Source organism: Oreochromis aureus, linkage group 3 (assembly GCF_013358895.1).
Source record: "Oreochromis aureus strain Israel breed Guangdong linkage group 3, ZZ_aureus, whole genome shotgun sequence".
NCBI lineage: Eukaryota > Metazoa > Chordata > Actinopteri > Cichliformes > Cichlidae > Oreochromis > Oreochromis aureus.
This window is the reverse complement of record NC_052944.1, coordinates 92,359,306-92,385,557: the sequence shown is the minus strand read 5'-3', so window position 1 is coordinate 92,385,557 and position 26,252 is coordinate 92,359,306. Positions and strand designations below refer to the sequence as shown.

The window sequence follows — 26,252 nt, the reverse complement described above, 5'->3', positions numbered from 1 at the left end:
TCTCTGCTTAGAATGAAAAAGTAGTATCACAGGAAACGTAGTCCCAGGTGGGGCTGTGGGACTTGTAAATGACAAGGACCTGGTTTAATTTTGATTTTTCACTAGAGTAGCTACATAGATTTGGTTACATATATTGAGAAATTAATTTGCTATGAACTTGAAACAGAAAACCAAAACAAAATAACAATAATTATCTTATATCTTTTTTATTAATTAATATTATTAATTGCTTCTCGTTACCCCATGTATACTACACAATGCACGACACACGATGAAGGCGAAACTCGGGCCGATCACCAAAACGGTCGCACGACTGAAAAATTGGCTCAAAATAAGCCAAAAATCGCAGTGTATGCCGGCGGGCGCGCGCTCTGTGTTTACGTCATTGTGCAGAATCCGTGTACCTGCTCTCATTTACTGTTTTAGCTGTTTGGTGGTTGTTGAAATTTATGAGGTTCAACCTGAGATTCTGGCGTTTCAGGCAAAATAGATTTATATTTAAAAATCAATTCAGGACTTTAATGAATCAATTTTAATCGGAAAATCGATCAACAAAAGCCACCCCCAACATGGAGCAACTGCACTTCTGCTTCTGCATATTATGTGGGTGTTCCACAAATGTGCAACTTGCTGCAGCTCTTCCTGTTAAATATTTACAGTTAGAAAAATCTCATATCAGTACAAAAACACATTTCTTTTGGCTCAACATGTCACCCAAGAGCATCACACAGTATCAGTGAGAACAATAGAGTTTATCAAAAATACTCAACAACAAGAATAACAGTGGTAGATGCGTGATATTGGGGAAAATTTAAAGTAATTATTGAACGTGAATTGTTTTAGTAGGCATGATTTTATGTTTCTGGCCAATGAAATATGAATTGTTTTCCTATTCTGAACACAATGATAATAAGCCTGGTTTACGAGCATGATGGCTGTTAAAGCCAACTTTATCCTCTGTCTGTCTGTCTTTCTCTCAACCCCATAAGGATCAAGATATTTCGGTAAATGTCTCACAGTACTCTGCGTGACAATATAACCTGCCTGAATGCAGTTTTCAGGTGGTGCCGTGTCCCTCCAGTTGATCAATAAGAAATCCTGCCACCTCAATCGGATCGGATTCTTTCTCCTGTACAGTCCCATGCGTTTTAGGTTTCTTCTAAGTGTCCACATGCTCACAGTACTGTCCAAACTGCTCAATAACAGCAAGATCGCCCCATGCCTCAGTCCAAGCACAAAATAGAACTTAATTAGTTCAGATAAACAAGCCATTTTCTCGCACTCTGATCTGCACTGTCACCCACTTCACTATGTTTTAAGGCAATATATCATGCTCAAACAATAAAAGATATGCTATAACGTGAAAACTTTATTGTTCAAACAATATGATTATCACATTCGTACAATATAATATTTATATTGTGAGAACGTGAAAGGCTTTTTGTAATAACGTGATATTATGTTGTTCAAACGTGAAAAATATATTGTTAGAACAAGTTTTCATGTTATAATGTGATACACCTCTATTTCTCTTTTGCCTGGGTGGCAGCTCTACACTTCTGTAACTTGATCCAACAAAACTAGGGATGCACCGATACCGATACTGGTATCGGGTATCGGGGCCGATACTGTAAAATGTGTGCGTACTCGTACTCGTAAAAGTTAACCGATACCATGAACCGATACTAATGTAGCCCGGATGGGAATTTGGGAGTGGATACTCATAATTCCCATGGACTTAAACGCCACGGTAACATAAGGTGTTCACAGTTGATGTTATGTGATGTAACTCTACCCTGAATGTAATTTGCCCTGTAATATGTCACAAGGTAAATACAGGTAATTAGAGCAATCAAACTGTTATGTTAATCATAAAAGTATTATTTTATGGTATGCAACTCTGAAGGGAGTTAAAATATTTTTCAGAGTTCTCATTTTCTGGAGGCCCGTGAAGGTAGCATAAAACGGGACCTGTGTATCTGTTGCAATGGAGGAGGAGAAGAGACCGGCATGGAGAGATGAACGAGGTTAGCTGAACCAAAGTGAGAGACTCGGCTAGTTTTACTGAGGTTAACCAGCACAAAAGAGTGTGTGACTAGAAAGCTGACCGTGTGAGAGCTTCACAACAGAGTGTGGGTGAAGTGACTTTTTGTTTCAACGGTCGCACCACCGTGCTGTGTTTCCAGCTACGACCGCCGAGGCTAAAGGCTAGCCCGGACTGCTTGGCTTCGCCAAGGAGGCAGCTGCTATGGACTGTCGGAGAGCTGGACAGTGACTGGCTAACGTGCTGTAGCAGAGACAGCATCGGGTCCGCAGGGAGTGGATTTAGTGTGGGACTGGTGAACGGCGATCTACCGAGCAACGGAACTGTAAGTCAGACTTTTGTGCTCTTACTGGGGAGAAGAGGATTTTTCTCCATCGTCCGGCGTGAGCAGCAAACAGGCCTGCAACAAGTGTGAATGTGAGTGTGTGGAGCCCATGTGTGAATATTGTGTGTTTAGTGGATTTATATAACGTGTTTTGGAGTGTATATTAGTGAGTCACTTACCAAAAGGTGATAACATAAGTTGGGTTGTTTAATATAATTTGAAAGGGAATTATGTCATTTATACAGTGTATTTCATTTGGTTAAGGAATTGGAATATCATTTGAGTTTAAAAAAGGGATGTGTTGTACAGTATTTGTCTCTGCCCTTACGTTCAGTAAACGTTTCGTTTGGGTTAAAGAGTTGTCTGGGGTCGTTTCTTTACTACTGGTTAAGTTTAACTTGTGTGTGGTAGAAGTATCGGTTTTTGTACTCGGTATCGGCAAGTACTCAGATCCAAGTATTGGTATCGGATCGGTTTGAAAAAATTGGTATCGTTGCATCCCTAAACAAAACTGAAGAACAACATTTTAGCCCTTTTAGATTATTTATAAAGAAAGTGTGCCATATATCCATATATGTTCCTGACTTTCCAGTAATCAGATTACACACAATACATTAATAGAAGGACATTTTATTTTTATAAAACATTCTTACATAATGACCAACAACTTTTTTATATTCACTCTGAATTTCCATATGGGAACTTTGGCACTGCACGTGTATAGTATCCAACAATAAAATCAGAGTAAAAACTGTTCATAAGTCAATAAAAGTCAATAAAACATTTCCTACCCACTTAAATAATTGTATCAAACTCTATATAAACACAGCGCTCAAATAAATGCATACAAAGACACATTAGAAAATAATGTAATAACATCATATCATTTTTTTAAACCCTCAATATCAGTAATTATTATGTGCATGTATTTTGATATTTACCAGTTTTATATCTAAATTTATGTTATCTTATTCTTTACAAAGTAAATTTTTCACAGCTATTTTTCCTTCTATTTAAATGAATATGACTTGCAAAGAACAGATCAGAAATTATTATTACAATTATGTTTTTAATCCTGCCATAAAATATTTGTGGCTCATATAATATAAATCATACAATTAATATTTCAAATACATCATCTGTAAACTGTTCAGTATTTCCAGGTTTGCAGTGGAAATCATTAACAGACAATAATTTGGTGAATTACTTTGAATTACTTTTACTTTCAAACGGAGAAGATTAATGTCCTTTTATGAGAGCACCGCCTGCTGGGCACAATAGTAAAAACACTCATAGTGTAAAAATATGGCTCTAATAATAAACACTAATGTTAGTGTCTTGCTGACACTGCTGCCTTTCCAGAGTCTACAAATTAAAAATGACAGGTTTCAGCAGTCTTCTTCATTGCAGCAATTTTGCATTTTGCTCCTTTGTTAATTGAAAAAAACAAACAAAAGTGGTGCTCTCTCTATCACTCGCTCACTGGTCTGAGGCAACTGTAGGTCCTTTGTGATGTTCCATGTGTTTTATTTTATGTTCACTGGTATGACACTCATGTGTTCTTCTAGTCTTTTTTACTGCTGCACTATTTAAAGTCATCAGGCTATGATGCATTTATGTTTTTGTTTATATTGGTTCATTTCTTCTTCATGCTTTTTCTGCATTTCCTCCAATTCTTTCTTCAGTCTTTCTTCTTTGTCACTGGAGACCTTGTGCAAATGAGAATACTCATGTTTGTGTTTCTCATGCTTTTGCATCAACATCTTATATGTTTCCTTCAGATCCCTTATCTCCTCATTATATTTCTCTATCAGAGATTCAAAGTCACTGGTGTATTTCTCTTTGAAGTCATTGAGCTCTTCAGCTTGATTTCTGGCCTCGTCTTCGTATTTCTGCTTCATTTGTTTCATTTTTTCCTTGTGGTCTTTCTCTAATTCTTTTCTTTTTCTTTCCTCCTGTTCTATCCTGACACAGTCATCTTTTATTCTTTTGTGATAATCTTCTTTTTCCTTTTCATATTTTTCTGTCAGCTTTTTAATTTTCTTATCTTCTGCTTCTCGTCTCTGTATACTTTCTTGATACCTATTGTCCCACCATTCTTTCCTTTCCGTCTCCCAGGCCTCTCTCTCTCTTCTCATTTCTTCTCTGTTTTGCTCCAGCTCTCTGATGAGCTCTTCCTTTGATTCAGATTCTATTTGCTTCTCCAAAGTTTCCAGTTTTAGTTTCCATTGTTGTCGTTGAGTTTCTTCCTGTTCTTTCTTCTTTCTCTCCTCATCTTCTCTGATTTTCTGTTCTCTCTCTCTCTCTTCTCGCTCCTGGTTAATGCGTTCCTCCATCTGCTTGAGTTGTTTCATGTTCTCCTCTTTCTCAGACTCAAATTTAGAGATCTGTTCTTCCATTTCTCTTTTTATTTTTTGCATTTCTTCTTCATGTTTCCTTTTAAGCTCCTCCCTCTCTCTCATCATGTCTTCATCCTTCTGTTTCAGCAGCCTCTCCACTTTCTTCTGTATCGCTGCCTCGGCCTCTTGGAACATCTCAGTGGTGTAGTATCTGCCATAATTGTCGTTCAACATGGCTTCAATTTTCTTCAGCAGGTCTGTCACTTGTCTACGGTTTTTTGGATCTTTGTTGTTGAAGACGTGGCATCTGCCTCCACAGTCTTTAATCAGAGCTTTTACAAAATCAGAACATTCATCTTCTGTGTAACTTTCAATGGATGTGTCTTCAAGCTCATCTCCTCTGGTGAAGGTCACAATGATGAAGTTTCCTGACTTCTTTCCAAAAATCTCTTTGATGTTTTTCACAGCTTCTTTTTCCTCATCTGTAAATCGACCGATCTGCAGCACCAGTAAGAACACGTGAGGTCCAGGAGACAGCATGCTGATACAGTTCAGAAGCTCCTGTCGAACTTCATAACTGGACAGAGTCGTGTCAAACAAGCCGGGGGTGTCGACCACAACAACAGGACATCCATCAATCTCTCCTGCTGCTTTCTGACATTCTCTGGTCACAGAAAACTGACTGGCTTTGGATAAAAACACCTTTTTGCCCAAAATGGTGTTTGCAGTTGCACTTTTCCCATTGCCAGTTTTTCCAAGCAGCACCATCCTGATGGACTGATCAGTTTGATTTGCATCATCAGATGAAGCCACGCTGCTGCGTTTAACTTCCTGCAGTTCAGCTTTAAGTCTTGTTACCTTTTCCATTTGAGCTTTGGTGAACATGTCCTTTGTGAAGCACTTGGATCCTTTAGCTTTCATCTTATCCACTTCATGCAGAAGCTTTGCGATCATTCGCTTTTCTTTGATGTTGAGAACAACATATCGTTCTCTTTGAGTCTGACAGAGCTTCTGAATGTCTTTGTCTTGTCTTACAAAGTTACCAACAGCTGGATCTGTAGGATCTGAGTCCACAGTGAACAGAATCATGGTGAAGTCATTGACTCGAGAGCTGAATGTGTTCTGGATGGTCTCTAACTCTCCCTTGTCTTCATCAGTGAGGTGAGCCACAGGTAGGACCAGGATGAAGGCATGGACACCCTCAGGATCACAGAGGGAGATACACCTGAGTGATTCCTCCATCACTGCCTCCTGAGGTTTTCCATACAAGGCAGGCAGCTCCACCAGGGAAACCCAACGTCCACACACCTCTCCCTGATGTTTAACACACTCTGATGAGTTGGAGACTGAATGAAGCTCTGTCTGACCTAAAATGGCCTTGGTTGCTGACGTCTTCCCTGCTCCTCTCCTCCCACACAGAACCAGGTTTAAAGATGGTTTGATGAGTTCAGACTGTGATCTTCTGATATCTTCAGGTGGTTTGATGTGTTCAGACTTTGGTCTGATGGTCTCTTTGGTGACTGTGAGGAAATTTCCTTTGTTCTCATTTACAATGTCTTCAATCTTCTCCATTAACTGTCGATGATCATTTTCGAACATGTTGTAGTGTCTACCATCACAATTTCTAAGTAGAGAATTAACAGAAACATTGATCTCCTCGTCATCTGTGATGATGACCATTGAGTGTTTAAAGGCATCTCCATTAAACACACTAAGGGTCAAACTGAGAGTTTTTCTGCTCTGCACAGTGAAATCAGAAGGTTTCACCATCAGCAGCAGAACATTTGGTCCAGGAGGACAGAGACTCACACAGCTCTTCATCTTTTCTCTCACTGTTGTCAGAGACGGATTTAAGAAGTCAGGAGTTTTCACTACTGTTAAAGGTTTTCCTCTCCACTCTCCATGGAAAACTTGTCTGTCTGGAGAAAATCCTGAAAAATCGTAATTTTTCTTCACAATAAAGTTGCAGAGTCCTGTCTTCTTTGCTGAGTTCCCTCCACACAGCAAAATGCAGAGTCTACGTCCTGTAAAGGAGCAAAGATACAAACAGGAAATTACTCTCAGACAGTCAGACTGATCCTAAAAGCCTTTTGGCCTTTCTTCACTTTTTTCATCTTCAGTAAATGCTGCTTCATGTTTTTGGTGGATAGTTCCTTCTGAGCACTTTTTAGAACGTGTCATAACTTTATGTTAAAATATCTACAGATAGAATTTGTTTTGTTTTTTTTACTTACCAACAGGCTGAGGATAATTCAGAGTAACAGGAGCTTTTCTTTGTTCAGCGCTGGTGTGCTGACAGATCACATGTTTTCCATTGTTCATTTCTACAATGCATTTTATGTTTCCCAGTAACTCCCAAATGTTGAGGTTTTCAAGCTGCAGTGACTTGTTTTTACATCGTCTGATCATTTCCTGTATAGGTGTATGATACACGACACTATGCCGTAAACCTGGACGCCTCTCTCTGGGTGGTGATATCAGAACCAGTGAATGACCAAAGGAATGATCACTGAAGAAGTTCAGGACTCTGCAGAGTCTCGTTTTTTGATGCTCAGTGAAGTCTTCAGGCTGTAGAATCAACAGGAACACATGAGGTCCAGGATCAGAGAGGCTCACACAGGTTTCTACATGTTCCTTTATTTTGTCCTCTGAGATGTTTGGATGAAGCAGATCTGGAGTGTTGATGAGAACTATTTCTTTCCCTTGAATCTGACCACTGACTCTCACACATCGGTCCAGTTCTTCCACAGGGTTGAACTTGTCCTCTCTCAGTATAAAGTTTCCCACTGAGCTCCTCTCAGACCAGCTGTTCCCCAGCAGGACAGCTCTGAGTTCAGACACTGAAATGACAGCAAACACAAACACTGAACAAAGAATCTTTCAAAATTAATACAAACAGCAACAACATTATATCATAGGTTGTAATTTATTTTTAATAAGTTTTCCCCTGTAACCGTTGAGTTTTAATTATTGAAAAATTGTCATTTTGTTTAAATATGTGTTATTTTTTCTCATATTTATGGACCATTACCATAGATATATATTCATATATGAGAATACTACATAAAGTTTGAAAATTAACCTCTGTTAAAAGCTCAGTTTTAAATCCACAGTATCAGAATCTGAAGACCTTTTTTTTCCCTTGTTCAGCACAATTTTCGTTCTACACTCTCTTTTGAGCATCATTACCACAGGATACATCACAGTTTCAATAAATTGCACCAACTTCATGTCTGTGGCATAGAGCTACATCAACACTGGTATCCTGAATGTTTGATCTGTTAACATGAAGTTAAAGAGACACTTGATATGCTGTAACCTCTCCCAGATATGACCCCCAAAAGTTTACATAAAATAGTTTTCTTCACTTTTCTATACATTATATTAGCTCTAAATGTAAAGAGAGAAAGCAGAATGCGTGCACTAAGGAGTTTTCATTATTCCAAACAGGCTTCACACTTCCTGCTATATTTTGTCTTCACCTGCTCCTGGCTAATGTCTTCCACCTTAAATTGCCCAGTTAAAGTTTGCATTAAACAATCTTTTCTTTAAAAACTCACTGCGGGGTGGCAGAAATTCGATGCTGTTCCTGCGACGTCTGGAAAAAGTGTCTTGTGGTCCTGCAAAGATAAATAATTCTTCTTTCATTATTAGTAATAGTTTATGCACTGAGACATAACGTGTTATCCTGCAATGACTACATCATATGGAACAAAGCACTTTTAATGTCAACAGCTGACTACATGAACAGATCACATTAGTTCTGGGAAAGATTATTAAAAATGACTTTTAATTTTCAGAAAACACATTCTGTCCAATGTTATTGATTAAACACATTGTTAAAGAACATTACATGCAACACAGCAGCCTGGTTCAGCAAAGACACTCAGATGAGATCTGCTGTACCATATTCACCTGTAGTCACATCGTTTATCCTCTAATAATCACTTTTTCTTCATTTTTTTCACATTTCTCCAAACAGGAGAACCCAAGAAACAATTAAATTATTGTCAAAAAGTGCTTGTAGACAGGTAACTCACAGGAACTGCATGTAAGTGTGAAAAAGTAAGCCTTACCAAATGCTGCTGCCATGCTGTCACTGTCATTCAGCTGCAGATCTCGCTGACTGTGGAGTTAAAAAGAAAAAACAACAATGACAGAGAAAACTGTTTGTTTTTCATGTTTGAACCTCTGACATCGAAGGAATTTTGCATAGCCGGTGCTGGATACAGACACTTGGATGGTTTTATGTAAATATTCACAACAAAGCAAACAAAAACTAGTCTTCAGAAGCACGACTGCCTGTAAAACATGGCAGAAAGTCCCTTTCAGACTGTTGTTCACTTTAGGGTGAATGAAAGTACTCTCAATGAATCATATTCAGGTCTTCCAAATGAACTCTCCTTATTTGAGTCGAGAATAAAGTTGGGGGAGGGTTCAAACTGAAATCCAAAAATTTTCAGTTTGAGTGTCTAGTGAAGAACATCCACCCTTATTTCAGCATTTACTTAGTGGGTTATTGTCAGTTTCATTTGGCCATGTTGCTATCATTAGTTACAAAGAAACCTGATCTCTATCTAATATTACAGACTATCTGCATGTCAAAGATATGACTGTTTTTCAGCAATAAATACTTCATTTGTCAGTGTCTCAAAAAACTAATTTAAAGGATTTGCACATTTCATCATATACCCAACACATATAAGTTCTATAGAGTCTTGCTAATGACCTACTAATGTTCTTCAGGTGTGTTGCAGCAGAGAGACATTTAAAAGTTTCAGGACACCAGCCCTCGAGGACTGGAGTTTGACATCCCTGCCATAGAGCTGTCACGGTTCTGGGTCAGTGTTGACCCAGCATTTTGAGTTTCTTATATTTTGGTTTAATTTTGCATTATGGATTGTTTTCTTATTCTCTTGTAGTGCTTGTGATGATGGTGATGATGATGATTATTAGTTTCATGTTTCTGTTTATTCCTGTTTTAGGAATTGTGGTCATGTATTGTTTGAGTTCCATGTGTTATATTCTGCCTCTCAGTCTGCGTCCTTGTTTAGTGGTTTATGGTTTCCTGTTTTGTTTTGAAGGAGTGTGCCTCATGTTAGTGTGTGCAGCTTTGTTCCCCCTGTCTCGTTAGCCCTGATCTCTCCCAGCTGTGTCTCCCTGCTGTTGTCCATTCCCTGATTACTTCCCTGTGTATATTAGCCCTGTGTTTTCCCGTGCTCGGTGTCGCGTCGTACCATCAGATCATGCCTGTGTGTTCCCGGTTCTCAGTGTTTGTGTCCTGTTCATGTTTTGTGCTTTGCCAGCAATAAAGCTGTGGTTTTCTGTTGAAATCTGGTTTTACGAGTCCTGCGTTTGGATCCTCACCTCCGCCTGCCGCACACAGAGCCCTGACAAGAGCAGAAACCCACCCCAACCCCATCCCCCCTCCTTTGTGGGGTTTTCAGTCTGAGTCTCAGGATGTTTGTGTGTATTACTTCTAGTCTATGTACCCACCTTGTTTTTCTTGTGCTACAGCTCTCTGGTCACAGCACCTGTTTCACGCTCTGACTCCTGGGAAGGATTTCAGTATGGCACCTGCCTGCTCTCTTTTCACTGTTTTGCACTGGATCCCTTTTAACTCGGGTCAGCCCAGCATCACTCTCTTCAGCTCACCCGGATCTTCAGCTGCTCCTCAAAGTGTCGCTAACTCTGCCTGCAACATGAGTCATATTTCTTTCAAATACATTCAAGCCTGGAGAAGTTTCATACCCACGCTAATCACCCACTCCTCTGTCCACAGTTACAGCTTTAGATCTCCACGCTACGAGTCGTGTTCAAACAACAAGCTCCGAATCCCTCTCCAAGTTTATTCCTTTACTTAAACTTGTAAATAAAGTTGGTGAAAATTGCTCTGCTGTCTCCACAGTCACATATTGGGCCCCTTTTGACACTAAGCTTCTGAGCTCTGAGTTGTTTTGCAGTGTGTGCAGACACATTTGTGTTCACCTGTCCTGATAAAACACCTGGTCACTGTGTCGTCAAATACATGCTTAACTGCATCTGCATGCACATCCAACAGCAATGTCGAGTACCTCTGACCATCACTGCTGAGGTCATAAATAAAACCTCCAGATTTGCATGTACGAGAACTTTGAGAGGTCAGGTTACTCTCTAATATTTGCTCCCACCTAGCTTAGAGGCTTTACTTGATGAGTTTGCTTCTGTTTAAATTAAACAAGGTAACAAGAAGTCTGTATTTATCTGTATACAGTGAATGTTATCTACTCTGTGGTCAATGTTCACTTTTTTCAAACGTTATCATTGTCTGCTTTTTGCATGCTGTTACTCATCAACTAACAGGCCGTGATACACATCACATTTACTTTATATCTAACTGTAGGTCAAAGGTTGGCTTTATTAATATGAATGTGAGTTAATGATTTAAAAAGGGCCCTTTCTGAATATTCTCAGCTATCAGTTTTAAGTTCCTAGATAATCTGAGACTAAGAGTTATGAACCTTTTTAAATATTAATACAAAAGTTTCAGATGTTGGTGCAGAAGAGGTCACAAAAATAAAAATACTTAAATACATAAAAAGAAAAATACATCATACGGAGCCCCGCAGGGGACATGGGAGAAAAAAAAATTCAGACGGACTTTTGCGAGATCTCGCAAAAGTAACTCGGGATCTCACAAAAGTTTTGCGAGATCCCGCAAAAGTCCGTCGTAACATCAGGTTATGATGGAATAAGCACACGATGTCATTCAAGTTGGGTTTTTTTGGTTTTTTACTAACGGCGGATATGTAAAGCTAGCTCATATACACGTAATATAACGTTTGTGCTTTTATTGTGGTAACTTCCTGTGTAACCGGAAGTGAATGATGTAACGGTAACTAGCTTGATGTACAAAAAAGACGGAAGAAAACGGTAAACTAATGCTAACGGAGAAAAGGGAGAGAAAGACACGGTTAAATTGTATAAAAATGAATGGTTCTAGCTACAGTCGACAGGGCAACAAGGTTTGTAATGAACATGATTTAATTTGAGCAATCTGAAACGCATAATAAGTATTGTATAGTTTAATGGAAAACGGTTAGACCAGCGTAATGAGCGGTTAAAATGGTGTTACATGAATAACATGGTAATTGTTTTATTTGTTTGTCTAGCTCTTACGTTGGTTCGTTGTCTGATACACGGCAAGGAATAATAAAGGTCATTCAACAACCATCAGTTCTGGCCTTCTCAGTTCGACTGGATGCTACAGTAAGAGCTTGACCGCCGCCATTTTGCTACACCAGGAGGGCTCAAGGTTTAACGGCAATTCCCACAACGTCCAGCAGATGCAGGTCAGAGAATAAAACGATGAAAGGCATAAGGAAAATAAAGTTAAAAGGGAGGATTCAGAAGAAGACATTAATGAACAGTTTGCCAACAAAGAACAAATTTTAAATGAGCTGCAAGATAAAGCTCAAAGTGACTCCGCGATTCCAAGGCATTCAGAAAGAGCCAAGGTGCCAACAGAAAAAATGCTAACTTATCAGAGAGAAGAGATAAGTAAAAAAGAAAAAAAGACTATTAACTCTTTATGAACAATGGAAAATACGAGTGCGAGAAACAAGAGAAAGATTAAAGTTGGACATTTCAGAGAAAGAAATGGCAGATCTTGCAGATGATGTAAAGCAAAGAAAAGATGAACTGCTAAAGTTGTACACTGAAATGAGAAGTCACATTGCACGTTCATCAGACATACGAAGAAAAACCGATGCATGTGAAGCAGTTACTCATGACATCGTGAAAGTCATCCTGGAAAGAATAAGTGGTGTAGATGGAGATTTTGATGGAGAATATGAAAGAAAACGTCTACGGAGACTATTAGAATATGATTATGCCCAGTCCATCTATGGTTCAACTGCAGCATCGAAACGTAGCCAACTGTCTTCAGTCTCACATCTTGCTTCAAAACGAGCAGAAGCAGCAGCAGAACTAGCAGCAAAGGAAGCGGAGTACAAGATTGTAAAAGAGGAACAAAGACAAAAGGAGGTTGGAAGCCTACAACAGAGAGTTATCGCAACTTGATGATGCATATTCAGTAAAGATGGAAAAGGTGAACCCAGAGCACACACCCAAACACACTGTACGATCATACACCATACCGGCGCCAACAGCCCCTCCTAGTGTCAGCCAGCTTGTACAGGCGGTACAAGACAGCATAAGAATAAATAGACTTCCCACGCCAGAACCAACAATGTTTAGTGGTGAGCCAATAAAATTTATTGAATGGAAATCCACTTTCATGTCACTTATTGAACAAACTGGCATGTCAGCAGCAGATAAACTGTACTATCTAAAAAGGTATGTAACTGGCTCAGCTCACAGGTGCCTTGAAGGGACTTTCTTCAGAAATGATGAAGAAGCGTATAACGACGTGTGGGCAAAGTTAAACCAAAGGTACGGCCAGCCATTCGTGCTACAAAGGGCATTTAGAGAGAAGTTATCTAGTTGGCCTAAAATACAGTCGAGAGATGCTGATAGACTCAGGAACTTTGCTGACTTTGTGAATGCATGCATGCTTGCCATGCCTCATGTGAAAGGACTGCAAATACTCAATGACTGTGAAGAAAATCAGAAGCTGTAGCTGTCGCATTGAAATGTAATTATTATGTGATTGCAATGTTCAAAATTTGGTGTTTAATCTGGATTCGTGTTGTGTTATCGCCACCTACTGGTGGACCTGAGTGTGGCGCTTTGTGGTGCGCATGCTTTGGGGTGATGCTCAATTAAGCGCACATGTCACCAGAGACTGAGGGCTCGAGCCAGAAAGAGAATGCTGGCTTGTGTAAAAGGTGGAAATATGGAAGATATGGACTACAATTGCTCATGAATGTTCAGTAGAAAGGCGCACACGGTATGTTGGTGCATTTACTTTGTGTGGATGTTTTATTTGAGTTGTAATTTTTGTTCTGCTGATGTAATATCTGTGTTTTTCATTGATCATTTCACCATAGTTTTTCACGGTGTTTGCTGGTGAAAAGAAGATTAAAATACTGGCTGAACATCAGTTGGAGCATGGCCCTTTATTCTACTTCGAACATGAAAAACCTTCAGGAGCAGTTACAGAAACTGTTACATAAACTGCCAGACTGGATAAACACAAGATGGAATAGGCATGTAACAAAGATACTCAGGGATGGTGGTGAATTTCCCAGCTTCAGTGAATTTGCCTCCTATCTCTCACTTGAAGCAGAAGTAGCATGCAACCCAGTCACTTCCATACATGCACTTCGCTCCACGGAAACAAATGATGACAAAAGAAACACAAGAGAAGTCAAAAGAAACAGGGCAAATGTATTCAGCATTAACACAACTGAACGAGATGCAAAGACTAAAATACACAACAGTTCTTCATGCACACTGTGCCAAGAGTCGCATCCACTTATAAAGTGCCCAAACTTCCTGCAAATGACCCTGGAAATGAAAATGAAACATGTAAAGGATAATAAACATTGTTATGGTTGTTTAAAGCAAGGTCATAGTGCTAAGGACTGCAGACGGCGCCTCACTTGTGAAACCTGCTCTAAGAGACACCCGACCTGTCTTCACGATGAGAACTACAGCATTAGTCTGCAAAGAGAAAGGCAAGATCAAGTGAGTATGGACAACGCAACACAAGGGAACTCACCTGAAAGTGCAACAGCCATGGCGTTAAATGTTGCTAGAGCAGAACACACAGTCAGTACCTCCATGATAGTCCCAGTATGGGTCTCAACGGCTGCTAATCCACAAAGGGAAAAACTAATCTATGCACTACTAGACACACAGAGTGACACTGTTTTTATAGATCAGGATGTAACACAGAAACTGCAAGCAAATGTGTGCCCTGTAAAACTCAGACTAACCACAATGATGGGTAAAAATGCAGTAGTAAGCAGCGGAAAGGTGTGTGATCTTCTGGTGAGAGGCTCCCAACTGCCTACACAAGGGACTATATACCTGCAAACAGAGAACACATACCAAGATGTGACACAGCAAAACTGTGGAATCATTTGTCATCCATTGTAGATGAGGTCCCACCGCTCCTCAGTTGTGAAGTGAGTCTCCTGATTGGTTATACTTGTCCCCAAGCTCTGGCACCCAGACAAGTACTCTTAGGTAAAGACAATGAGCCATATGCCATCCAAACTGATTTGGGATGGAGCAAGGAAAGCGGCAGGGCCAGACGGCATCACCGGCCGTCTGCTGCGCTGCTGTGCTGACCAGCTAGCAGGTGTGTTCACTTACATCTTCAACGAGTCCCTGGCGAAGTCTGTGGTCCCCACATGCTTCAAAAGATCCACCATCATCCCGGTGCCCAAGAACAGCAAACCCTCATCCCTGAACGATTACCGGCCAGTTGCGCTGACCTCGGTAGTCATGAAGGTGTTTGAGAGGCTGCTGAAGAACATCATCTCCTCCTCCATCCCAGACTGCACAGATCCGCTCCAGTTCGCCTACCGACCCAACAGATCCACTGAAGACGCCATCGCCCACGTCCTGCACACCACCCTCAGCCACGTGGACAAGAAACAGGGTAACTATGTGAGAATGCTGTTTGTTGATTACAGTTCAGCGTTTAACACAATAGTGCCCAGCAGACTGTTCACAAAGCTGAGGGATCTGGGACTCAACAGCCGTCTGTGTGCATGGGTGTTGGACTTCCTCACCGGCAGAACTCAGGTGGTGAGGGTGGGTGGGTGTGTCTCCGACAGCATCACCATCAACACAGGAGCACCACAGGGTGTGTCCTCTCGCCACTGCTCTACTCCCTCTACACTTGGGACTGTGTGGCCACCACGGCTCCAACACCATTGTGAAGTTTGCTGACGACACAGTGGTGTTGGGTGCCATCTCCAACAGCGATGAGGCGGCCTACATGGACGAAGTGAAGAATTTGGCATCATGGTGCCAGGACAACCACCTCCAGCTGAACGTCAGCAAGACCAAGGAGCTGGTGGTGGACTTCAGAAGGAGTCAGCACAGAGACTACAAACCCATTATCATCAATGGAGCTCCAGTGGAGAGGGTGCAGTCCTTCAAATATCTTGGTGTCCACATCTCCTCAGACCTGACATGGGCTGCCCACATTCAGGTCCAGACCAAGAAGGCTAGGCAGCACCTGTATCACCTCCGACAACTAAGGAAGTTCAGGGTCTCTCCAAAGATCCTCAGGATCTTCTATACAGGCGCTGTGGAGAGCATCCTCACACAGAACATGACAGCGTGGTTCGGGAACAGCTGTGTGAAGGACCAAAAGCTCTCCAGAGAGTGATCCGTACAGCAGAACGCTGCTGCAGGATTGCTCTCCCCCACTTCAGGACACCTACACCAGGAGATGCCGGACTAGAGCAACGCAGATACTGAAGGACCCGTCCCATCCTGGCAACAAACTGTTCCAACTTCTACAATCTGGTAGAAGGTTCCGCATCATCCGGCAAGGACAGAGAGACTCAAGAAGAGCTTCTATCCTCAAGCCATCCGGGCCCTAAACCAACCCCCCCACACACACACACACACACACACACACACACACACGCCATCTCACATCATCTATAATTGACTGAGACTCTCCTCCAGACACTCAATTCCTTTAACTTCCTTTAACTTTAAATATGTTTATATTGTCCATTCTGTAAAATAGTCGGATGTCTATTCATATTAATGTACAGAATTCACCTGCTGCTGCTTCTACTGCACATTCACCCAATGTATATACTATATATATATTTATAATGTTATCCTCTACCCCCAATGTTTTTGCACATGTCGAGGAGCGTGTCAGGATACATTTCACTGTGTGTTATACTTGTATAACTATGCATGTGACAAATAAAGAACCTTGAACCTTGAACCTTGAGCATAGTTGGCAACTCAGTGCCATGCAATGCATTAGAGACATCAAGGAGTCTGTCACAGAATAACTGTTAAAGAAATGCCTCCATGTACTCCCGCAGATACAATACGTGCACTAGAAAAGGACTTTAAAGAAAACGAAATAAACGAAAAGATGGTTTCTCAAGACAACCTTAGGTTTCTTGAAAAACTTGAACAAGGCATAACACAAACAGAAAAGGGACATCATGAAATGCCATTGCCATTTAAAGGAAAGCCACAAATGCCAGATAACAGACAACTCACCGAGAGCAGACTCAATCAGCTCAAAAGTTAGCTAATGTGCGATGAAAAATACAAAAAGGACTGTGTCACATATATGAATGACATTATACAAAGGGGTGATGCCGAAGAGACTGATGATAATGGACCTGAAGGTGAGACACGAAACAATACTGCACCACAGCAATGGTTCTATGTACCGACGAGTGAAAACCCCGCTGACATAGCATCGAGGGGCACAACAGTAGCAGAACTGCTATCATCAAACTGGCTCACAGGCCCTCAATTCTTATGGGAAAAGAAGTTAAATCTTCCAACTAAAGAGACTATTGAACTTTTGGTGGGAGATCCAGAAGTGAGAAAAGTTCAAACACTCAACAGCCAAACTACAGAACACAGAAGTCTCTGTGACCGTCTCACAAAGTTCTCATCCTGGTCACACGCTGTCAGTGCTATAGCATCTCAAACGTTTCCTACTCAGAGACAAATCAAAGTCACTCAGCACTGTAACTGAAAGGCAAAACGCTGAAATGGTGATTATCAAAAACTTACAAGGACTAACATTTTCAGATGAGATAAAGACATTAAGCAAAGGAAAGGCACTACATGAGAGCAACAAAATGTATAACTTGGATCCTTTCTTGGATGAAGACAATGTGCTCAAGGTGGGAGGAAGGCTGCAACACTCATCGCTTCCTAACGTGTTCAAACATCCAACTGTCATTCCAAGAGACCATCATATTACAAAACTCATATCGCTCACTGTCACGAAAGAATAAATCACCAAGGAAAGATCTTCACAATGAACGAAATACGGTCCAGCGGTTATTGGATTCCCAAGCTAAGTCAAACAGTATCAGACTACATCCGTCAGTGTGTGACATGTCGGAGACAAAGGAGAGCTCCGGAAGGACAAAAAATGAAAGATCTCCCCACAGAAAGAGTCAAACACTCTCCGCCTTTCACATATTGTGGTATGGATGTTTTTGGCCCGTTCCTAACCAAACGAGCAAGAAAAGAAAAGAAAAGTCACGCAGGTGGAGTATGGGAACGACAAATTCGGACTGTGAGAAACGTCCTCAACGCCACACTTGCTCTCGCAAAGAGACGACTCACCGATTCATCGCTCAGAACCTTTCTCTATGAAGCAGCTGCAATAGTAAACAGCCACCCGTTGATGACAGACAATCTCAATGATCCAAACAGTTTGAAACCAATAACTCCAAATCATCTCCTAACTATGAAAACCACAACAGCTTTGCCTCCTCCAGGACAGTTTGTTAAAGAGGATCTGTATGCTCGGAAGCAATGGCGTCAGGTGCAATACCTAACAGAGCAATTTTGGAGCAGATGGAAGAGAGGATATCTTCACAACATCAGGGTTCGGCAGAGATGGCATGCTGCTAAAAGGAATATGCAAGTAGGTGACATAGTGATGGACAAGGATGAAATACTGCCACGATCCCAATGGAGACTTGGTAGAGTTGTGGACACCATAACAGATGAAGACGGACTTGTGAGAAAGGTCAAAGTAACCTTTGCAGACAGAAACCTTAGTAAAAAGGGTGAACGTTTACATAAGATGTCTACAGTAGAACGCCCAGTTCATAAGTTGGTTCTGCTGTTGTGAAGTTGTGAAAAGCAAGATGCATTAAGAAGTTAAAATGCAATGAAAATTAGTTGTTGCATATACAAAGGTATTATCATTGTTAAGTTACCTGTTTAGAAATTATTTGTGTTTTATTTTGTTTGGAACAGCAAATAATTTGGTGGGAGTGTAACGGTGGATATGTGTTACATTACTGTTACTCAGATATATACCACATATCATATGTATTACTCTGATGTCCACAAACTGATGAAAAGAATGAAAGTATCCATAACTGTGATGGCCATGAAAGCAAATAAAAAACACACCAGATGGGACATGACTGTCTGAAACTTTCTGAAAAACAAATGTTATTTTGACAGGCTCCTGGTTATTACAATGAATAGAAGCTGCACTAATACACACAGATCTACATTTACAAAGTTAACATTCTTACAGTTAAATATTATACTTTTATTATTGAATTTTTTATTGCTTTTAACATGGCTGCAATTAAATTCATCGTCCCTGGACTTTAGACTCTCCACTCTTGAACAAAAATGCACTGCCTGGCTGGATTAAAAGCGTTACTTTATTAAAATCTGAACAAATTTAAAACAGACGAGCTTTTTGACATAAAATTCAAAAAATCATTTCACTGGATTTTTGTCTTTCGGATCAAACGTTACAAACAGAACCGCAGGGATCCTGCAATCTGTGCATGAACTGATTTTAGTTCTTATTATTGATCAGATCATCCTGCAGATCTTACCTGAGCTGTGTGTCTGTGACATCACTGTGCTGGGAACAGAATTCATACTGACTCTTCAGGTCTTAAAGCTAAAAACAGTCGTCATTGATATTCCACACATTTCATGCGACTCCTCTTCAAGGTGAAAACTCACCTGTAACAAAGTCTTCTCAGCAAAGTGGGCGGGAGACTCACTGATGACATCACTGAGACACCTGAACACCTGAGTCAATGTTTAACCTCAAAGGAAACTGAGATTGAGAAATTTTACAGCTGAATAAGAACAAGGTTTCTGTTCGGTAAACAGCCTGTAACTATGTCTGCTGGTTAATTCTTGCATTGTGACCTGTCAGATTTTAACTCTGATTTTAATTCTGAAAAACAGCAGAATTCACAATTTACCTGAGAATCACTGAGAGAGAGAAATGGCATCAAAGTAGGTTTCTCACTGTAGCCAGGCTGACAGTTGAGCCAACAATCCCTTTAACGTTAACTAGTAATGACTTCGTGAACTTCTTCACAAATAAAATTTTAACCATTAGAAAAAACATTACCAATAATCATCCCACAGATGTAATCTGTCCATGAAGCCAGGCAACACACACCAATGAGTTAAACTGCAGGAATGTCTTAAAGACATAAAGACCTGGATGGCCGCTAACTTTCTGCTTCTTAATTCAGATCAAACTGAGGTTATTGTACTCGGCCCTGAAAATCTTAGAAATATGGTATCTAAGCAGATTCTTACTCTGGATGGCATTACCTTGGCCTCCAGTAATGCTGTGAGGAACCTTGGAGTCATTTTTGACCAGGACATGTCCTTCAACGCACATATTAAACAAATATGTAAGACTGCTTTCTTCCATTTGCACAATATCTCTAAAATGTATTACTTCCAGGCTGGACTATTGTAATTCATTATTATCAGGATGTCCTAAAAACTCCCTGAAAAGCCTTCAGTTAATCCAAAATGCTGCAGCAAGAGTCCTGACAGGGACTAGAAAGAGAGAGCAGATTTCTCCTGTTTTGGCTTCCCTTCATTGCCTTCCTGTTAAATCCAGAATTGAATTCAAAATCCTGCTCCTCACATACAAGGTCTTAAATAATCAGGCCCCATCTTATCTTAATGACCTTGTAGTGCCATATCACCCTATTAGAGCACTTCGCTCTCACTCTGCAGGCCTACTTGTTGTTCCTAGAGTATTTAAAAGTAGAATGGGAGGCAGAGCCTTCAGTTTTCAGGCCCCTCTTCTGTGGAACCAGCTTCCAGTTTGGATTCAGGAGACAGACACTATCTCTACTTTCAAGATTAGGCTTAAAACTTTCCTTTTTGCTAAAGCATATAGTTAGGGCTGGACCAGGTGACCCTGAATCCTCCCTTAGTTATGCTGCAATAGACGTAGGCTGCCGGGGATTCCCATGATGCATTGAGTTTTTCCTTTCCGGGGCGATTGTGGCTCAAGAGTTGGGAGTTCGCCTTGTAATCGGAAGGTTGCCGGTTCGAGCCCCGGCTTGGACAGTCTCGGTCGTTGTGTCCTTGGGCAAGTCACTTCACCCGTTGCCTACTGGTGGTGGTCAGAGGGCCCGGTGGAGCCAGTGTCCGGCAGCCTCGCCTCTGTCAGTGCGCCCCAGGGTGGCTGTGGCTACAATGTAGCTTGCCATCACCAGTGTGTGAATGGGTGGATGACTGGATATGTAAAGCGCTATACAAATACAGGCCATTTACCATTTCCAGTCACCTTTCTCCCTCACTATGTGTTAATAGACCTCTCTGCATTGAATCATATCTGTTATTAACCTCTGTCTCTCTTCCACAGCATGTCTTTATCCTGTCTTCCTTCTCTCACCCCAACCAATCACAGCAGATGGCCCCGCCCCTCCCTGAGCCTGGTTCTGCCGGAGGTTTCTTCCTGTTAAAAGGGAGTTTTTCCTTCCCACTGTCACCAAAGTGCTTGCTCATAGGGGGTCATTTCTCTGTATATATTATTGTAGGGTCTACCTTACAATATAAAGCACTGTAAGCAACTGTTGTTGTGATTTGGTGCTGTATAAATAAAATTAAATTGAAAGTGAAAGAGCAGCAACTATCCCAAAGGAAAGAATCAAAAAGAAGATCGTCAGACAGATGACTTTGTTATTAATTCAGTGTATTTGATCACTTTGCTCAGTTATCATTGAATAATGTTCACTTGCCACTGTGGTGAAACAACCTCAGAAACAAATTATAACTCAGACATGCACGTGCATGTGGCGCTCAGCTCCCTGGACAAACACCACTACACCCTCTGAGTGCTTCCTGCTCCACAGCAGTGTCTTCATGTCCCCAGACGTTCATGTTGGTGCAGTGGTCCTGGGCACCTGTGGCGTGTCCAGGCCACCCCCCCAACCAGACTGGCCACCCCAGGTGCCACCCCGAAGCCAAAACAATAAAATCCAATGAAATATCAAATGTACGATTATGTTTTCACAGTGAAGCTCAGATATCCGAGTGTACGTGAATGCAGCATCGGCTTCTGCGCTATGAGCATCATGTTAGCAAAGGTAGGAGAGCCAAGCACGAAAGACAGCACCACAGAAAACAGTTTTTCGGCGAAAGATTAACAGTTTAACATAGCTGGACTGGCCATCGAGCATGGCGGAGCTTCCACGGCGGCTAGCAGGTGGATGAGGGAAGGGTAGGCAGGAGGAGAGACCCGAGGCGGCTGCTGGTCCGAGTGTCAGGTGAACTGAACTTCAGGTAAGAAGTTATGACCTGCAGTCCATCTGGGTCAGATATAAACCAAGTTTAGGTGGAGTTTATTTTCGTTATGCTGACTTTTTACAGTCAGTTACAATAACTCGTACTGTGTACTAGCTAGCATGACGGAGTTTCTATACAGCTGGGTGGGTGCTGTGATGTTACTGATGGTGAACTTTATTTTATTCATAAGGTTAGTAGAGTTGCAAACGGCTCCTTAAAAATGGAATGGTCCCTCATTCAGAGAAAATATTACAGGTTTTGTATTGAGCTGAGAAGAGACAAAGTTTGTCCCGTACTTAAGCTAGACTGAAAAAAAGACACAAAGCTGGAGTTATTCTGTGTCTTTGCTGCACAGCTGCCTCTTCTCCTCTCATTCTCTCCCCTCCCTCTGCTGTTGCTACTTCAATCATGAAACTGATCAATGATCAGCTGATCGGCTTTTCTCTTGTTTGTTTATCGCCCACTTTGCGCCAGAAAGAGGAAACCAGCGGATGTTGCGCTAAACAACAGCAGCACGTTTAAGCTTGATCAGCTGTTGTTAGAATTTATTTAATATTAATTTCTAGTATCAGCTGATGTTTGCTGGAGCCACAGCTGTAAAGCTGCTGGTCATGATATCGGTTTGGATATGTGGTGAGAGGGAAACATGCAGATGAAACCAGGAGATGTCCTTACTGAATCATCAGAGCTGAACAGGTGATGGAGAAACAGGTTTACCTTTTAGGTGACATGGATGAGTTGAAGGGAAGTTATGAACTGTTTCTGAGAGACAAATAACACCAGGATCCTTTTCTATGTAGCTGACAGCTGGTAACTGTGCAGGGGCGGATCTAGCAAAGTTATGCCAGGGGGCCAAGTAGGGCATTAACAGGGAGAGGGGGGCACAAAGAAATACTTTTCTTTCTTATTCTCATTTAAAATGTCTCGCTTTTATTAAATAATTATCTGAATCTTCCGAACAAAGTTTTTATCTGACGTAAAATTGATAGAAATCATACATATACCAACAAGACCGTGTACATCACTGTCACAACAGCGTTCGTTTTCATTCAAAGGCTTTATGGCTTTAATACCTGGTGGGCTGGTCTGTAGTCAAAATGCCCAATTTTTTGTCCCAGTCCAGCCCTGCAGGTTAATACTGGCAGTGTCACCATGCCAGCTGACTGTATTTCATCATCAGCCAGTGTTGTTCTTTATACATCAATATTACCAAAGTTTACCATAAGGCAGCATAGAAAGTATTTACTTGCTTTCAGGTTTCATTCAAATGTTAGTCTTTTCATTTGTTTCCCCACTTTTTTCCTGTTTCAAAATCAAACACCAGTTTCTGAGAAGATTATCTTCTTTTTTTAATAGGCAGATAAAGTTTTGCATTGGCTAATTTGCCAATTGTATGTTAAAAATGTTTGTATTTTAATATTCAAAAATGTTTTTGCCCAAAACATATGTGCCCTATATGTTAGTAAAAATACTATGCAAATATTGCTGTCCTTCAATGCTGCGTAAACACTGACAAAGCACTGATTGTATCTCTTGTACTTCATCAACGCAGTATCTAAAAACTTTGCACCGTAGTGGTTAAAACCTCATTCTAATAAGAGTCAAAAGCAAATTCAGTTATTAGGTTTATAGGGTTATTGAATGATGGTTAACTGTTGGTAGAATTGTTTTTTAACATTATCTGCCAATTACATCTGCCACCCTTCTCCAAATCTGTGCCCCTACCTGGCCCCCCCAACAAAAATTTTCTAGACACGCCACTGCTGGGCACGAACCTCCTGATTGGCTCAGGTGTTTCTATGTGCAGTTTGCCAGGTCTGCCTGTGCCAGTCCTAATGTTGCTGAGTGTTGGTCTGATGCTCTTACACTGAAGATAACAAACTCATTCACGTACAGTAATGTGATGATAAACTGCAGTCATAGTTTTGTCTTGATTTTAAACAACATTTTTCAGATATTTGGTTCAGTTTTTATTGCTAACATTGAATTGTAATCTGTGTACTTGGTTTTATTTCGTATTGGGTGTAGTTTGCCATTGTGGCCACTTGATGGCGCACACTACTTGTTTAAAGTGAGTGAAAATGAAGCAGTTTTTGCTCCTCACTTAAATACTTTGGACAGAGAGACTTATTCCAGTGTTTAAACACTCAGTTTAAACACTTGGTGCATTTTCTATCTTCTGTTATCAGTTAAATCTGAGTTTCGCAAATCATTGAATTTTTTATTTTATTTTACGCTTTTGTCCTAACTTGTATGAAATCTCTGACAAAGCACTAAAACCTGGTTTGGTTTTAGTTCCTGCTGCAGTTTGTTTCCAGCATCATATTTTAAAATGACACACAAACTTTCAGAAGAATCAAAGAATACCAGGATCGGCACTGCAGCCTCTCCTGCTCTTACTATGAAGAGCATAATATTACTATTAAGCTGTCACATCACTGTTATTCTGGTGTTAATAGGGGCTGATGGAAATGTCAGAGGTGGAAAAGCTGCTGGTGAAACAAAAGAAAAGCCAAAAGATACACAAAGTTAGCAGACTTTGTGTTTCCTCTCAGGGTGGAAATCTGTTTAATACTGTCTGATAATCCAATCCAACCATTCGATGCACCAACGACATCATCTTCTTCAAAACTCTTCATCTGTCCCTCTGGCTGCAAACTGTGACAACAGGAGTCGTTTAATTTTCCTCTTTTCAGCCCAAACGTTCCTCTGCTGCTTTAATCATCTCCCAGTTTATTTGGTTGAGATGTTTGACTAAAAATAAATAAATAATATTTTTAAATATTAGCTTTTTAAATCTATATATATGAAGATCAGCTCCTGAGAAAAGACCTGCAGCTGTGATCAGTTGTAAACACTCGGCCTTGGTTGAAAATGTAAACTATGGATCAGGCATGAAGACACACAGAGAGTGAAAGGTCAACAGAGACTTTCTGCTTTAATCTATAAAGTTTTTTTTCCTTGTTAATCATCCAGAGTGTAAACTGCCTTTTTACCATGTGTGCAGGAGCAATTAGTGAGTTATTCATTTATTCTTATACATCACATCTTTAAGAGAAGTTTTTTACTGAAAAACACCAAAATCAGGTTCATGCTACAGTGTTTAGAACTTTCTTCACAGACTGACAGTTAAATATCATCTTTTTAATCTCATATTGCATTTTACTTTAGATACTGGTCATATGTTTATTCTTCTCTCTCTTAAATAAATATAAATACATGCAAAAGCTACAGTTTTACATGTTTTAGTTCCAAAACACAAAAACCAGCTTGTTGGTTTCAAATGGAGCTGCAGTTAAACCAACAGTTCTTTCTTCAGTCTGCATTCACAAACCCCAGAAGGTATTTAAAAAGCACAAAGAGCAGTATTTATATTTGAATATACAGTGTATTGTCTGTCCAGATGTCTGAGACCACATAGAAAATCATTCAAGTTTAATAAAACATTAAAGTCATCAGAAGGTGTTAGAAACATTCAAACCTTGTAAGATGGACATGAAGTTCTTCTGATTCTGAGAATCTCTGTCAGCAGTCACGTCTCTGCCTCAGCTGCACCCAGAGGACACTTTGATCCACTCACCAGAGACTTTATCAGTCCTCAGTCTTTATTCTTCCAGCAGAAAACTGATTCATCAGAAAGCATTGAACAGGAGCTCAGCATCAGGTCGCGGCTTGACTGGAGGTACGAGGCTCTTTTAAAATCTTTCGATGGTTCTGGAAACAAACTTGTGCCGTCCATGCTCCCTGAGTGCTGATGTTTTGGTTTCCACTCTATAAAAATATTCTTATTTTACCATAATAACAACAAATATCATGATGTTGAACCAGCTGACAAATGTATCATGTGCTTTTTAGAGAAATGCAGTTCTGCCTCATACAGTTAGCATGCTTTAACTTCCTTTGTACTACTGTATTACAGAGACATACAGGCATAACTATTCGCTCTTTAATTGTAAAAAGACTTGAGGTGAGGAAAAACAATAAATAACAGCTTTGTGACCCTAAAATGTGATACATACATAACAGCTGACAGATGTAAATTTGTTGCAATACTGGCAAAAAGTCTGGATTTTGCTACTTTTACTCTAAAAAATTATTAAAAACATTAAAGGGAGTAAAACAAACAGATTAACATAAAACGCTTGAATTACATAAAAACGTGTTTTTTGCACAAATTTTCAGCCTGTGTGATTCAAAGTGAAGGTTTGCTGCCCTCCTGCGACTGAAGGAGCTCACACACCTGCGTTGCCTTCACGACACGTAGAAACTCGGACATCTCAACTACGTTTTCCTAACAATTCGGATGACAAACACCCGCCGATTATAGTGACGT

The 26,252-nt window shown here is 40.6% G+C and overlaps 2 protein-coding genes across 2 annotated transcripts; one reads left to right on the top strand and one right to left on the bottom strand.

Annotated features, from left to right (window-relative positions):
- Positions 1-3,039: 3,039 nt before the first annotated feature.
- On the bottom strand, positions 3,040-19,324 carry LOC116318480 (GTPase IMAP family member 8-like). Its single transcript, XM_039608364.1, has 6 exons — positions 19,201-19,324; positions 10,205-10,403; positions 8,785-8,834; positions 8,269-8,328; positions 6,943-7,548; positions 3,040-6,732 (listed from the first exon to the last, which is right to left on the bottom strand). The coding sequence occupies exons 3-6, from the start codon at positions 8,798-8,800 to the stop codon at positions 3,968-3,970; spliced, it is 3,447 nt and encodes a 1,148-aa protein (XP_039464298.1). The 5' UTR covers positions 8,801-8,834; positions 10,205-10,403; positions 19,201-19,324; the 3' UTR covers positions 3,040-3,967.
- LOC120434666 lies at positions 11,545-14,752 on the top strand. Its single transcript, XM_039602904.1, has 2 exons — positions 11,545-11,712; positions 11,860-14,752. Exon 2 carries the CDS (start codon positions 13,760-13,762, stop codon positions 14,750-14,752), a length of 993 nt encoding a protein of 330 aa, XP_039458838.1. The 5' UTR covers positions 11,545-11,712; positions 11,860-13,759.
- Positions 19,325-26,252: the final 6,928 nt, after the last annotated feature.

Coding starts and splice junctions, on each gene's coding strand:
- LOC116318480 (XM_039608364.1), bottom strand. Junction 7,549..8,268: donor CGAATTTCTGCCACCCCGCA/GTGAGTTTTTAA, acceptor CTGTCATTTCAG/TGTCTGAACTCAGAGCTGTC. Junction 6,733..6,942: donor GAATTATCCTCAGCCTGTTG/GTAAGTAAAAAA, acceptor GCTCCTTTACAG/GACGTAGACTCTGCATTTTG.
- LOC120434666 (XM_039602904.1), top strand. CDS start 13,760: ATGGCCCTTTATTCTACTTCGAACATGAAAAACCTTCAGGAGCAGTTA.